Source organism: Streptopelia decaocto, assembly GCF_964273445.1.
Source record: "Streptopelia decaocto genome assembly, chromosome: 1".
Lineage (NCBI taxonomy): Eukaryota > Metazoa > Chordata > Aves > Columbiformes > Columbidae > Streptopelia > Streptopelia decaocto.
The window spans coordinates 112,666,231-112,680,439 of NC_138663.1; the positions used below are offsets into that span (position 1 = coordinate 112,666,231).

Below are 14,209 nucleotides of genomic sequence, written 5' to 3' on the forward strand. Positions count from 1 at the left end.
CTCTACCGATTAAAGTCTGTATATTATTTTCTCTACATCAGAAGTCCTCTATTTTCTGCTACCCCACATCAGCAACAGTATCTCTGGGGATTCTCAGCTCTCATATGCACTTCTTCAGTGTGTGATACCTCTGTTCAAATGTAAGTGATTTGCTTTCTATTAATGGCACGCACCCTGCAATTAAGAAATTCTGAATCTCAGAAATAACCATCAGTCATTCTACCCTGAAAAGCCATAGAGTATTTAATTTTTGTTAAAAACTACAGTAATGAAATAGGTGTAAAAAGGAAGCTATGTAGGATAAAGCTAAGATTCTGTTAGTTCCTCTTTGAAGTAAATTTAAAAAAAGACGATGACTGTTATATAAGTTAGATCATAGCTTGTTACCTTCCATTTCTATTCAGCCATTTTCAGCAGATACTTTCCCTGGTTATAGACGTCTAGTACAAATGAATGGTTCCAATGGAAGAGAATGTTTTGTGAAATGACTAGAAGCAGCTGGTTGATTTAAAGGTGAGAAAGAAGCTTGAAGTTCCCAGGATATGGGCATTGCAATGGTATGTCTTCTGTATTGCAGAAAAAAATCAGTGGTTTGTTTTTGTTTTTTAATTAAGCAGTACTGTGCTAGGGAAGAGTCACTTCATTTCCTACTTTAAGTCCATTTTAGAAAGTAATCCAAATGATGACCTAAGCACTGCTAGCAGTCATGAAACTTGAGTTGGTACAATTTACCAGAAACACATAGGTTAAAATAAAACAAAGATATAACTCTACAGTAGCACAAAATTAGTGAAACATGGTAACTGAAAGATAAGTTGCACTAATTTGATACAGCAATATATGAACAAGGTGTGCAGAATGCTCCAACTACCAATGGCACTCCATTGTAGTTATTATATCCATGTAAATTAGCATGTAGTGAAAAAGGGACTTGAGTTAGAGCTGATTACCTGGCCCCTTTCAGCAAGTTATTAGACTAGTCACCCACCAACATATTTGAAAAATATATTCCGAATGCATATGTAGATCAGGCAGTCTCACGTTGTCAATGGGGAGTAAAACTGAGCAAAAGGCTTATCACTAATAATAATAATAATAATAATAATAATAACAACAACAACAACAACAACAACAAACAGTGATATTTAATTGGACTCTCTATCTAAGAACAATTCCCTAAATTCACGTCAGTGATAGGGACTGAGAAATCCACTTAACCATCTATTCTTACTTTACATTCTATTTTCAGTTACTTTCAGTTATAGCCTCTACTAGTTTTGTACTGATTATTCGTAACTCTTCAAAGCCTAAATATCTCATAAGTAGAATTGTTTAGTTTGGACAACAGAAACATAGTTAACTTCATGAACATTTGCAGAAAATTTGAAGACTGTCTCCAATATTTCCATGTACTTGGCATCAGTTTTGATATTTCTTTTAGAAATAATTCCTCATAACACCCGTGAATTCTCATACCTACTGTATTGTCTCCATATATCAACTTAATTTAACCTTTGTTAAAATGCTTCTTCTGTAAACTTAGAATGATGTGTTGTGAGAGGTTTAATATCAACCAATTTCTATGTTGCTGTACATTAAAATTCAAAGAAAAAAGCTCACTGTAGGAGGAGAATGCTAGAAAATATTTCTGAACCTTGAAAAGCAACAAAAGTTAAATACTGGTTATTTAATCTCTTTCTAACTGCCTTCTTAAGGACTTTCTCTTCTTTCTAGCTCTCTTCAGGCCAGAATTTTGAAAAACAGTACTAGTGTTCACCTTAAACATAACAGACAGGAGAACTGAGTCTGTACTGTCCTCACAAAACTCTTAATTTCTTTTTGGATTTATTTTCACTTTTTTCCCTCCCCGGTTTTGAAAATCTACTAAAGATTTCTAGACTTCTTCCCAACATCCTGTCCCTTAATTTGTCAAGCATTGACTTGCCTTTTGCTTTTTTGTTATTATTTTACCAGTGTTGCAGCTGTCTTGCCTGTACCATAACTACTCTGGGAAAACTGTAATTCTTTGATTGCTTGTTTTATGATGATTATTTTCTGTCACCTTTTGAAAACAGCATTTTGCCATGTCCTGCTACACTATTTTCTTCCACTTCTATTCCTTTTCTATTTTAAACTCACATTGTATTGTCAACTGTTTGCACAAAATAACATTTTAAAATATCTGATTTTGTATAAGAGTTACATAATCACAGAAATCATTTTACTACCTATTGTTAGTTTTAAACACAGCTGTTAAAATGAAGCAGAGTGCACACAACAAAGTTAAGTACACCAGTAGTCTGAGCTGCCTAAAAAAAGTGTTTCAAAATTCACATAAAATATTTAGCAAAAAAAATGTGGTAACGAATCTGGTAGAAGACAATGTATATCCATTGATAGGGCTTTGTCTTGTGCAGAAAAAAACAGGGAGAATTAGAAAAACACCACAACATTAAGCTACTGGTGTGGTCAGAGAGAGTCACTTCTCTGAGCTTCTTTCTTCCTGCCTCTGCCCTGTCTATACAGATAGTAAATTCTTGGGATTGTTTCATTTTAGAGGTGGGATACTAATCTCTGAGTCTCTACATATGATTACATACATATATTAGCACACTATAAAAGAAAAGACTTTCTGATATTGACTTTGGATTAACTCATTTATTAATAATAAAACTAGCTCTTAATTCTTTTAAAAACTAGATAAATTCTGTTAAAGTGAAATTATAGGTATAAATAAAGAGATGTCCATTTGTAAGCCCTTCTCAACTTCCTAAAAACTAGATATTGACTAAAACAATGCCTTTATAGTATAAAAAGAACTTTCCTTGATAGCTTTCCTTGCAAGAAATATGCTTTAGTCATCTAAAATAATGCTTGATCATTTAAATACATTCCAAATTATGATAGGTATTAAAAGCAAAAAAAAGCACAGTTCTATTGGCAAGGCTTTATTTGCAATGTAAATAAGAAAATGAAGAAATTCATTTAAAAACAAACAAAAACCTCCTACCTTTGTGTATTTGGTGTGCATTTGTAGTCACAAAACTACCCCTCTGAAACACTTAATATCTCAAAAATAATGCAGAAACTATTTAGAATAATCTAGGAGGTGACAATGTGAAAGTAATCAGATATTATGAAATTTTCTCTTCTTGACTTTACTGGAACTGAACAAAGGAGTGTCATGACAGTTAGAAGAAAGTATTTTCCACAGCGGAATGAAGTGGAGCAATGTGAATTTCAGAAATGGCCTGCTTAGACATCAGCACTATTAATATTATTGGATACTTTTAAAAGAAAACACTTAACAAATGCTGCCCCTCTCCAACAATAAGTGACACTAAGTGACATTCAGTGACATCATTGAAAAAAAAAAAAAAAGTTCAGCTTCAAATTTCCTTAAAATGTTTCAAAAATCATAAAAGCAGAAGTCTCATATATACCTGGAATAAACATGTGACTTAACACTGCAGGCATGTAGCCTGGCATACTAAATATACATTTGATTTTAAAAATAAATTATAAGTTTATACAAACTGGCTATGAAATTATCCATTAGAACAAACATACCCATGTTTGCTGCATCAACAGTTCGTGGTGTCTCTGCTGACAGTTTCTGAAGGGCCTGTTCACCATCTGTCTTCTCAGGTGAGCTGTTATGTCGAGACTGCTGTTGGTCTTCATCTTCAGCAACAAATGAAATTATACCTAAAGCAAAGAGATACCAGGTGTTATATTAGCCAGGGCATTAGCTTTATAAAACAGACTGCCAGACATGTGTGAGTATTTCCTCAGTTCAAAACTAATAAAAAATGAAGTAATGCTTCTCCTACAGGTGTTAGCTATCTAATTATAAATTATGGTAATAAAGTCTTGAGTGAGTTCAGTGAAATAAATCATTTTTTCTCCCAAAAGGGTTTTTCTACTCACCTGAAGTAGGGATCATTGATAAGAAATACAAGCAAAGAAACTTTTTTAAAATTATAAAATATGGTAGGCAATAATAGTATCTTTCCAGTGCAATCTTCTATGCATAGTCTTGATTGGTTTTGTTATTCTTTTATATCACAGTGACTCATTCTAGTGCCATAAGTTAATAAATGTAATAGTTAATACATTCCTGTGATACATTTTTGTATTGTATGTTAAGTCGTAATCAAGCATTTAGGGAAGATAAAATACACAGATTGTAAACCCAAGATTTTTAAATTGGCAGATTGCTATTTGATAACATAAAATCTAATTTTTAAAATGTAGTATGCACATGGCTCCTTTAAATAACACTAATGTTACTCTGGAAGATTAGATATACCAGCTTTGAATAAGCAGGTTTTATTTCTTACATTATGTGCCTCTGATTAAGAATTTTAAATCTACAAATTTTTTTAAAATACTAGATATTATTACTATTTTATCTAAATGACTGTCCCTCAGCATTTCAAGATATTCTCAGGAGTTTCAAAGCTGAAAGAAGTATATGTTGCAGGTTTAATTCTTGCCTCATATGTACAATGAAAAACTAATTTGAGGAGGTGACATATTATAGTAGAGTAGAGTAGAGTAGAGTACAGTACAGTAGAGTATACAGTGAGAAACTTTTCTATTCAAGACCATTAGAATTTATTTAAAATGGTCTCCCAAAAGGACCTTACATAACTGTATCTTATTATGAGTTTGAGAAAGTTATTTATAGTGGAACTTTTTTTAATTTGAAATGGAGAATTAATATGCTTTTATGGGAGTCCCAGAACAATTTGATGTGAAAATATCTACGCCTAATGGTGGTTTTGGTTTATCCAGCTTTGAAAGAGCACAGGAGTTTGCAAGTCCAGCTGCACTAGGAGAGATGGAAAGGGTTGCTGGGGATCAACTTGCCAGGTGGTGGCACATACCAATAGAACAGCCCTCCTTCCATGAAATTCAGTGACCCCCCAGCGGAGGTGTCCCAGAGCCATTCCTGGCAATCAAGCAACCAGAAGTTCCTTCTAACTTTGTGTTTATTACAGATGCATTAGACTCAATTTATTAGGGTGCTTCAGTTGATGAGCAAGTGTTTAAAGCAAAGGTACAGACAAATGCTGGAAATACAGCAATGGCTACCAGAAGCTATGGAGCTGGTCTTCCTCCCACATGTGATTTTATGATTCCATTGAAATTAAAGTGATCAATAAATCAATTTGCAGAATTCCATCAAACAAATAAATGAACAGTGTATTTTAAAAATGTAGATTTCATGCAAGTGTCAAAGGGAAAATACTGAAACAAACCAGTTTAATCGGCTCATTTACAGGCCAGAATGTATTCCCATGACTTTCACCATTTTCTTAAAACTGTCCTACATGCTCCCGTCCGGCAGGTCATGGCCTGTAATATGCTGTCCTTTTTCCTCAGTGTAGGCTTCAAAAGCTCTAAGTAGCATGGGAAAGTGCTGCCTACTAAGTAGAGATACAGTTTAAAAAAAAAAAAAAAAAAAAAGAAAGGTGACACAAAAAATTTGAAAGTTCCTTTTTAAAAGCTAGTAAATTTTAATGGATAAAAGGGCACTGACTATAACAGGTGTGTATTTTTTGCACAAGAAATGTCCAAGCATTATGAGCTTTGGTCTGTACAGGGAAAATTGTGCTCGGTTCTGTGGAAAGCAGAAATAAGAGTTTGATAAAAGATAAAGTAATATGTAGAAGATGCTTTACCCAACCTAAAGGAAATTGTTCTATTACTTAGAAAACATTGCTGAAGAACTTTATCTGGTGTCAGAATCTGTGCAATATGTTTATTAGCTATTATTTCTATGTTAAAGCTGTCATAGAGCTACAAAACAGCCAAAGTATATAGTATTAGCACTCTATTGGAATGCTGCCAAATGGACTTTTCCAAAGAACCGGGCCCATTTTTAGCATAAAAACAATAAAATAGCAAGAAGGAAACTAAAAGAAGTATAATCTTGCAGCTATATAATTTGCAACAAAAAAGACTTTGAATGTAAATGAAAAATACAGACCTTTTGTTCAGTACAACAATTTATATGGTAAAAGTCCTATCACAATTGATTATAATAAAACAATAACAGTACTAGAACACCAAAGCTACAAAATTTTGTATTTACAAGTTAGGGAGTTCTAAACTTGAAATCATCCACCAGCACTGTGACAGAGACTTCAGCTAGATGCCCACAGGACAAAATTTGCTTTGCAGATAGCTTTTAAGTGTTGCTTTTTATATTCAATCATTGAACATTTTGTCCCCATGGATTATTTATTTCCTTCTAAACAAATTCACCAAACCGTATAAAAAGTACTTTTATAAAAAGTACTTTTCTTTTTGGATGTTTAAATTATACTTTGCCTGTAGTATCTTGAACCTAAAAAGGACTATGTTTCCCGAGTCCTAATTAATTCCCACTTGAATCACCTGTGATCCTCAAGCTTCAGGCTGGCTGTTAAAATATCCTAAAATTGCCAAAAAGTCATATATATCTCAGCGTTGACATTGAAGTTTCCCAGAAGCTAAAATTCTGCTTTGGGGAACAAATATGACTTCCCAGACTTGCACAGTACAAAGCACACCGACTTCCATTCTCCTTCAAGCCACAAAGTAAGCACTTCCTAACTTATGCTACCTAAGATAGGATACCTGGTAGTTAAGTTTGTATCACACCTCACATCAGACAGCAGAAACAGCTGCTGCCTTTCAAACCAGTGACAGTGGCCTTTCTTCCCTCCACCACTCTCCTTCCTACAGCAGCTGAATGATAAGAGATCATGCACAAATTTCTGTGACATACACGAAACTGTCCTCGCTCCAGAGGAAGAATGAACAAGCTTTCTTAAGTAGTGATTGAAGCAAGCACTGAGCCAGGAGTGGATGGCAGATAAATGGGCCTTGTCTCTTTCCAAAGGATAACTGCAGCCTTCTATCAAGTTATTTTAAAGCATAAAATAAATGAACTCTTTTCTGAAAAAAAGAACATACATGTCTTCCCAGCCTTTGAAATGATAACAGGTTAGAGAGACTGTTCACTTTCTTTCTCACTCAGTGAGCATATGATGCTTCCAAATGTAATGGAAACCATTGTAATAGAAGTTAGGGGACAACAGAATATATAGAGATGTTGGTCCACACGTGTCATCTCTGTCCCTTTGAAGGCATGGCTTTTACCACCTGGCATTAATCTGCTGTATGATAGAAGCCTTGGAACCTCTTCCACTGAAACTTTCAGTATGTATAAAATAACTGGGGACTTTCTAAGCCAGAAGAAGAGAATATTCCTAAATCTTTAAAGCCTGAAATAAAGGCATAAGTTAAAATATAGTGCATGCTCAATATTTCTTGGTGAACATTTTCAGTAGTCACAAATTTCATTGAAAGTTGACCCATAATCAGACAGACTGAATTTTGTGTCAGATTTAGCAACAAGACACTAAAGTCTTCCTGTGGCACTAGGCCAGGCTTTGTTACAAGTATTAATTTATTTTTACAAATCGCTTGTGAATTGAGATGGCACTATTACCTACATTTTACACAACAGATAATAAAACTAAAATGGCCAGAGACCAAACTAGTTTGGCCTTCTCAAGGGACAAGACTTAATAGCTTTTTAATGTTGAGAAAACAGCTGTCATTAATCTCAATTGTCTAGGAAAGTGGCAGAATCAAGCATTTGGAATTAGGAACCTACAAAATCCAAGATATACACTAAGCATTTTGGATTAAGAGATCCATTCAATATCAGAAATCCTTTCATTTAAGAAGTTGTTCAAATCTAGGTTTTCTGAGCACCATTCAGTTACTTCAAGATGGTCTCTTCTGTTCCCATAATTCCTTCCCAAACACACTCTCATACTTTGATCTGCTGAGAGTTACTACAAGAGCTGAGAGTTACTACAATAGCTACTCTACAAGGAAGAAAAAGGCTGTACTGCCTCATTCTCACAATCGTGACTTTTAGATTATGAGGTAAAGAAGGAGCACCAGATAATTGTGTAATTATTACTAAGCATTTGAAAAAATATGAAATGTGAATTGTTAAAGAAATTTTCATTTAAAAAATCTGTAAAGGTAAAAAATAACATGACATGCTTAAAACAAGCAATAGTCTTGCTATTGTATCATAAAACATCAGTATAAATATGGACTGACATAAATTATTTGCAGTTAATATTAGATATTCCTACCCTCCATAGATCTCAAAGAAGGAACTGAGGTCACCACATTCAGTGTATGTACTCTTGCCTTGCAATCAACAAATGAAACTTTAACCAAGGGAAAAAACAAATTTTGGTCTCTGCCTTTAAATCGTTGATTCTAGTAATGCTAGGATAACTACAGCTATTCAACATACTTTGGAAAATTAAATTAGGACTGAAGAAGGTGGTGGTAATTAAAACTCATTAGTCCCTACTGGACCAGTTTTCATGGGAGCAATTAAATGCATGAAGTTGCAAATATACAGGCATTTTTGAAGGACCTGATTACATTTTTAGCTGTAATAAACCTTTACAAATAAAAACATGAGCCAGCTTATAAAACAGTATCCCTGGTAATTATAGCCTTTCTTCCAGAAGAAAGGTTATGTTGAACAGAAATGGAAGCATTAGATCTAAACAAATTTAATCTGCTAAATTATAGGAATTTTACATATTTGGTTTCTACATTGTACCTTGAAAGATTCCTCGTCTCCACGGAGATACACTCAAAGTGTAAGCAACTGTGTCGTCTGGATCTACAGTAATAACAGGCGCACCACCCACCATTGAAAGATCTGAAGATACCTGGTGAAGAGAATTCACAAAGAGGAAAAATCATCAAAAGCAAGTTACTGTTGCAAGAACACTATAGGCACACTATCAATTTTACTTGCTTAGAAAAGTAGAGTATGATACAAAGTATGCTATCAGTAAGTCCTATCCTTTACTCACGTGAAAAGAATCTGTACTCTAAGAGTAGTGCTGGTGTATACAGATCATATCAAGCACAAATTTTGAAGTCACTGCTCAACGTGAGTAATAGTATCTCACTTAGATCATAGAACCACTTACATATGCGTAGAATTGCACAGTCAACCCTCAATATTTTACTTACATTTTCCTTAGAAGTCTAACAACGAGATTTAACAGTCATAGTCCACCTAACTAAACTGAGCAAAACAAAATCTGAAGTGTTGTTTTAACATCAATTGATATACCTCAAGTGATATTAAACCATGTTTTTTGAGAGGTCATATTTCGTGACTAACATGTATGCAATGGCACATGTATTAACTACTAGACCAATGGAAAAAAAAATACAATTTTCATACACTGAATTTTAGATTTTGTAAACTATAAAGCTGATTGCAGGTCTAGAAGCTGAGAGTATTTTTTAATTGCATCTCATTTCTTTGTCACTTGGATAAGTTTGCTACAGACAGACCCTATGGAAGAGACATCCAAGCTTGAGCCATTGCCAGCCACAAGTGATGACTACCTGCTTATAGTCACTGTACTGTTGTGCAGACCCCCAGCAGCTGGACTGCATGAATGGTCCTGCTCACACCCTCTCTTCTGCTACCTCTGCCACTGGGTTGAGCAAACCGCTGCTGAGCTAGAGTATTTTAAATTGATACGGCAATTTCTGCAGTGGGTATCTGACTACAGGTGATGATTTTCCACCGAGGCATGGGGTGCTTTTAAGAAATATTTTCAGGATATCATGTAGTGCTGTAGCGTTCAGTAATTTCTTTTTATATTAAATAATAAAATTGTGGTGTTTAAGTGAATTTTGAGTGAAATCACAAAGCAAATCAGAAAGGCTTGATTTTTCTTCCAGCTCATTTATCCATTTCATTAATGACTACAGCTAGTCTCTCAAGCATTCAAGCAGAGATTTGGATTCTACAAAGACCTCTTTTGCAACAGTAAAAGCATTAGCATTAGATGTGTGTATCATTTTCTTCCTCCTCAAAGTTACCTTTTTTATTTTGGTAAATAAATTCTGTTTGTACTTTATGAAAAAAAAATAAACCAAAACCAAAACCAACAAACTAACAACAACAACAACAAATCTATTATCAACTTGTCTCCCATTACAGCCAATCATTGCCTATAATGGTTGTCTTCTCTGAGGTATTTATGTTAATATATTCCTTTGTTCAAGCGCTAGCACAACCTGGACCATGCTCTTTATGAACCTTTAATTCTCCTTCTTTCTTTCCATGGGTTTTCCATTGTTCCCACCAAATTTTAACAGTAATTGGACTTTAAAAAATGTTATTTCTCCATCTGATAGTTTTTCTTCCCCCGTTGTGTCTAAAACTCAGTCTTCTTGCTAATGCTTTGGTTTAACAAAGTTTCTACTAATCCGGTTATAATCACACTACTACATAAATATGCATGCCAATAATTTTCTACACAGCCCAATCCCAGAATTTTAAAATTCTAAATAGATTTTTCTTTTCAGTCTGCCTTCTACAATCCTATTTACCAAACTCTTCCTCAAGTTCTCATAAGAAGGTGTATTCTATTGTCCTCACCCACATGTACATCCTATGTACTGCTCCACAGCTGCACGTCAAGGTGGAATCTGAGTGCACATTGCCATTTCACACAGTTTTCCATTCGAGGGTAGAAAGATAGATGTCACATGCTTCAAAATGCCCCAAGTCTAAATTAGGAGAGAACTGGGACTACAAGGTAAACTATAGTGCACTCTACCCTTCTCCCATCCTCTCCACCAAGCACTCAAACAGCTTTCCTTAGTTCTTAAGGTTATTAGGAAGATTGTAGGAAGAAAATACAAAAAACTGCACATTTGAAATTACAAACTACCTAATGAATTGTAAAACAAAACATATATGGCAGTATTGTATTTAGTAGTTTTTTTCTAGCTATAAACATAGTTGCATGAATACTTTTTATGCTGTAAAGCAATTATTACCACAAAAACAATTCAAAACATGATCTCAGCTTTCAGCTGAGCAACCATAAATCTGAATGACTGTTTCTCTATTAATTTAAGCATAAATATAACTTGATGCTGAATCAACTAATCTACATTACTACCTAAACCTTTGTACCAACAGATAAAGCCATAGTTCTGTTCATAACTTTGCCAAATTCATAACGCCAAGTTACAACAGCTCCCCATCACCACACACACATTGCTTTTGTATCATTCTCCCTATTGACTTTCCATGACAGAACATGCTGACATAATGTACTCCAGCTTCTGCTGTCACTGCCACTCCTTCCTCACCCTTCTCCTTTTTAACTGCTTTGTATTGAATACTGTTTCCACAATGACACAGATCTTGCTAAATATGCATTTTTAAGGAAATAGGTCAAAATAGCAAAAGTACTGGAACTATTTTGCCTATTTTATAACTCTAGTGAGATAAAATTAAGCTTGAAAGGAAACAACTTTAACAAACTGATGTTCACGCCATTGTGTTCTGCTGTTAGAATCCAGTGTAAATAAAAAGTAATGGACAGACTAATGTTTTGCTCAAGTACTTTCTGGAGTGAAAGTAGGAATGGGCTTAGGATCATAGTAAGAACTTCTGGGCATCACAATCCCAATTGCTTTTGGAAGTCAAGAAGATTCTGCAGTAAACTGATCTTGTGGGAATACTTTCAGGGGAAAGTACTAATGGACAGTTACTACTGGCTGTTCCTGTAACATCACACTGGACTCTCTTAGATGACTGGAAATGCGAGAGGAGTTGCTCAGACAGCAACAGAAAGAATTCTTACACTATTACAGATGTGACCCCCCTCGTCAAAAATGTTGATGTATTTGCATTCTAAAACCTTTTGGGATCAGATAATGACTAAAACAAATATTAGAGAAGGGATCTAAAGTGCACCCAAGAAAGAGTCACTTCATCTTTTCTCTGGCCATTATAAATCCATGTTAAAAATTGTACATAACTGATGTTACTCTCAGTCTCCTGTCACCTTTCCTACTGCAGTCATTAAACTCAGTAGCATTCTCTATGCTGCTCACTATTCATACCAATATGAATACTCCTCATCTTATCATTAATGAATCACTCCCATTCATTTACCTTTATAAGCAAACTTATTTGTCTCTACTATTTAAATTATTAACACCTTAGAAGCTCCAACCTCCAAGCAGTGATCACAACAATATTATCTCCTACCTCCAATGCTTTGACAAGGTCTATGGTTGTAACAGACATCACTTGATTGTTACCTTTTATGTTTTCCTTTGAACTTTGTCTTGCTCTGATGGCCATGTCATTTATCAACTGTGTTATTGAAACTAATTAAATGCTCAATCTCAGACAGCAAATGGATACTAAATGTACATGCCCACATGGAAATTTATATTAATATTAGAATTGGTCTCAAGGATCCTATCTAATGAGAAGTGTTCACAGACTTTTGAGGTACCAATATGGGACATATATTAATATAATAACAATACATCCAAGAACACTCAGAAATTGAAAAATATGGAGAATGTATAAGAAAAAGTCTAGAAATTTCAGATTTTTATAAGAATAACTTCTTGCAAAGATTTCATAAATGTAGAGGAAAGCCTGCAGTGAAGCAATGGAAGAATTTATATATAGTAAGCTTTAAGTCAACTTCCTTCTAAATATTAGAGAGATAGCTGTTTCTTATCAGAATGTATTTTTATTAGGATTGTACATAAGAATAGGACACAATTTTAGTCTGAGGTATAGGATTGTACAATCTTACATCCTATAATAATCTGCAAAACCACATTCCCAAAGGTACCTGGATGTGCCTAACAAAATCTACCACGGGCCATTATTGCTAGGCAAATAAATTTTGGAGTAAGGAAACAGGGCTTAAAGAGGGACTCTTCTATCAAAAAAAAAAAACTCTTCAGATTTACAAGCTATCCAAAAGGAGTCAAGACATGGAATTACTTCAATCAGTTAGTGAGGGAGGCAATCCATTAGCATTTGTCTTAATTTGTAGATAAGATTAACCAGAATTTAGGAAAAGAAGTCTCTCATTCAAACAATTGTTTGCAATATAGGAGTGATCAAAGAAAACTAGAAAGACAAAAATCTTGTCTCAAAGGTATCCCAGTAGATATAAGCATGCCAAGACAAAAATTACTGAAACTGTAGCATTTAGAGATGATTCTACAATAGAAAAGAGTTGTACCTAACAACAATATTGGTGCATACAGAGTTCATTGACTGGAAATTTTTTGTGGAGAGATGCTCTTAAGACAACCATGGAACAGGACAAAGGAAGTCTTGTGTAACATACCAAACCAATAACAAAATACTAAGCTTCTTTTAGGATGGAATGATATCAAGGGTGGGTTGCATAGAAATATATAGTGTTTATACAGATAAAACATGTGCATATACATGCACACACACAGACACATACAGAATTTATCAGGCATGATTAACCGCAATTTCTTAAAATATTGACCAATTTAAACCACCTGCAATACATGCAACATTGCTGATTCTCATTACAATCTTTATGAGCATGCTATTGTCAAAAAACAATCATATTGATATTAATGTGATCTCGTAAAAACTTTCCTGCTGGTAGTTCTTCCATTCTCGAACATCTTTCCAACATTCCTGGGCATAAGCATTAGAAAATACACCAGATGACTTAATGTGTGAAGTGCTTTTTAACTGTATGAGTGAGCTAGGAAAAGAAAAACTTCCACTTTGATGTTTATCCTTACTTCTTAGGAGGTCTGTCACCTTCAATAAATATGAATTTATTGTTCTCATAGTTTATGTATTAATTATCCCCATTTATGAAGATATATAAATGTTTCAGAAGAAAACTCTTCTTCATTAATAAAATTTCACTTAAATCAGGAAATAATGTAAGACATAAATAGTAAATAATTAATATATCTTTTTTAAAATGTTTAACTTTGTTAAGTACTTTAGAAAAATGCATAAGCCCAAGCTCCATCACACCGTGCAGTTTAATTAAGAAAATACAAGAAAAACAGTGTTCAATAGATTATTAAAATAAATTGTCTTTCACTACTTCTTAAGACTTCACAAGCAAATAGAATTAGTTCTCTTGTTTAGCAATGTAAAACTGTGTTGCTAACTAAAAAATACTTTGGTACTACTCTCATTTTAAAAAAAAACAAAACACAACACTAATAAAGAACTTACAAAATTAGATGCTATATTTGCATGGGTTTTGTTAGAAATACAATGTGTGACATAACTAAGAAACAGTAAATC

General features: G+C 34.1%; 1 protein-coding gene across 1 annotated transcript in view; it reads right to left on the reverse strand.

Moving 5' to 3' along the window:
• The window catches only part of CFAP47 (cilia and flagella associated protein 47), a gene marked incomplete at both ends in the record, with an annotated part of 300,742 nt that overhangs the window by 123,558 nt on the left and 162,975 nt on the right, over positions 1-14,209 (reverse strand). The window contains 2 exons of the mRNA XM_082076298.1: positions 3,571-3,708; positions 8,657-8,768. Coding sequence (XP_081932424.1) covers positions 3,571-3,708; positions 8,657-8,768 — 250 coding nt within the window. The remainder of the gene's footprint in view (positions 1-3,570; positions 3,709-8,656; positions 8,769-14,209) is intronic.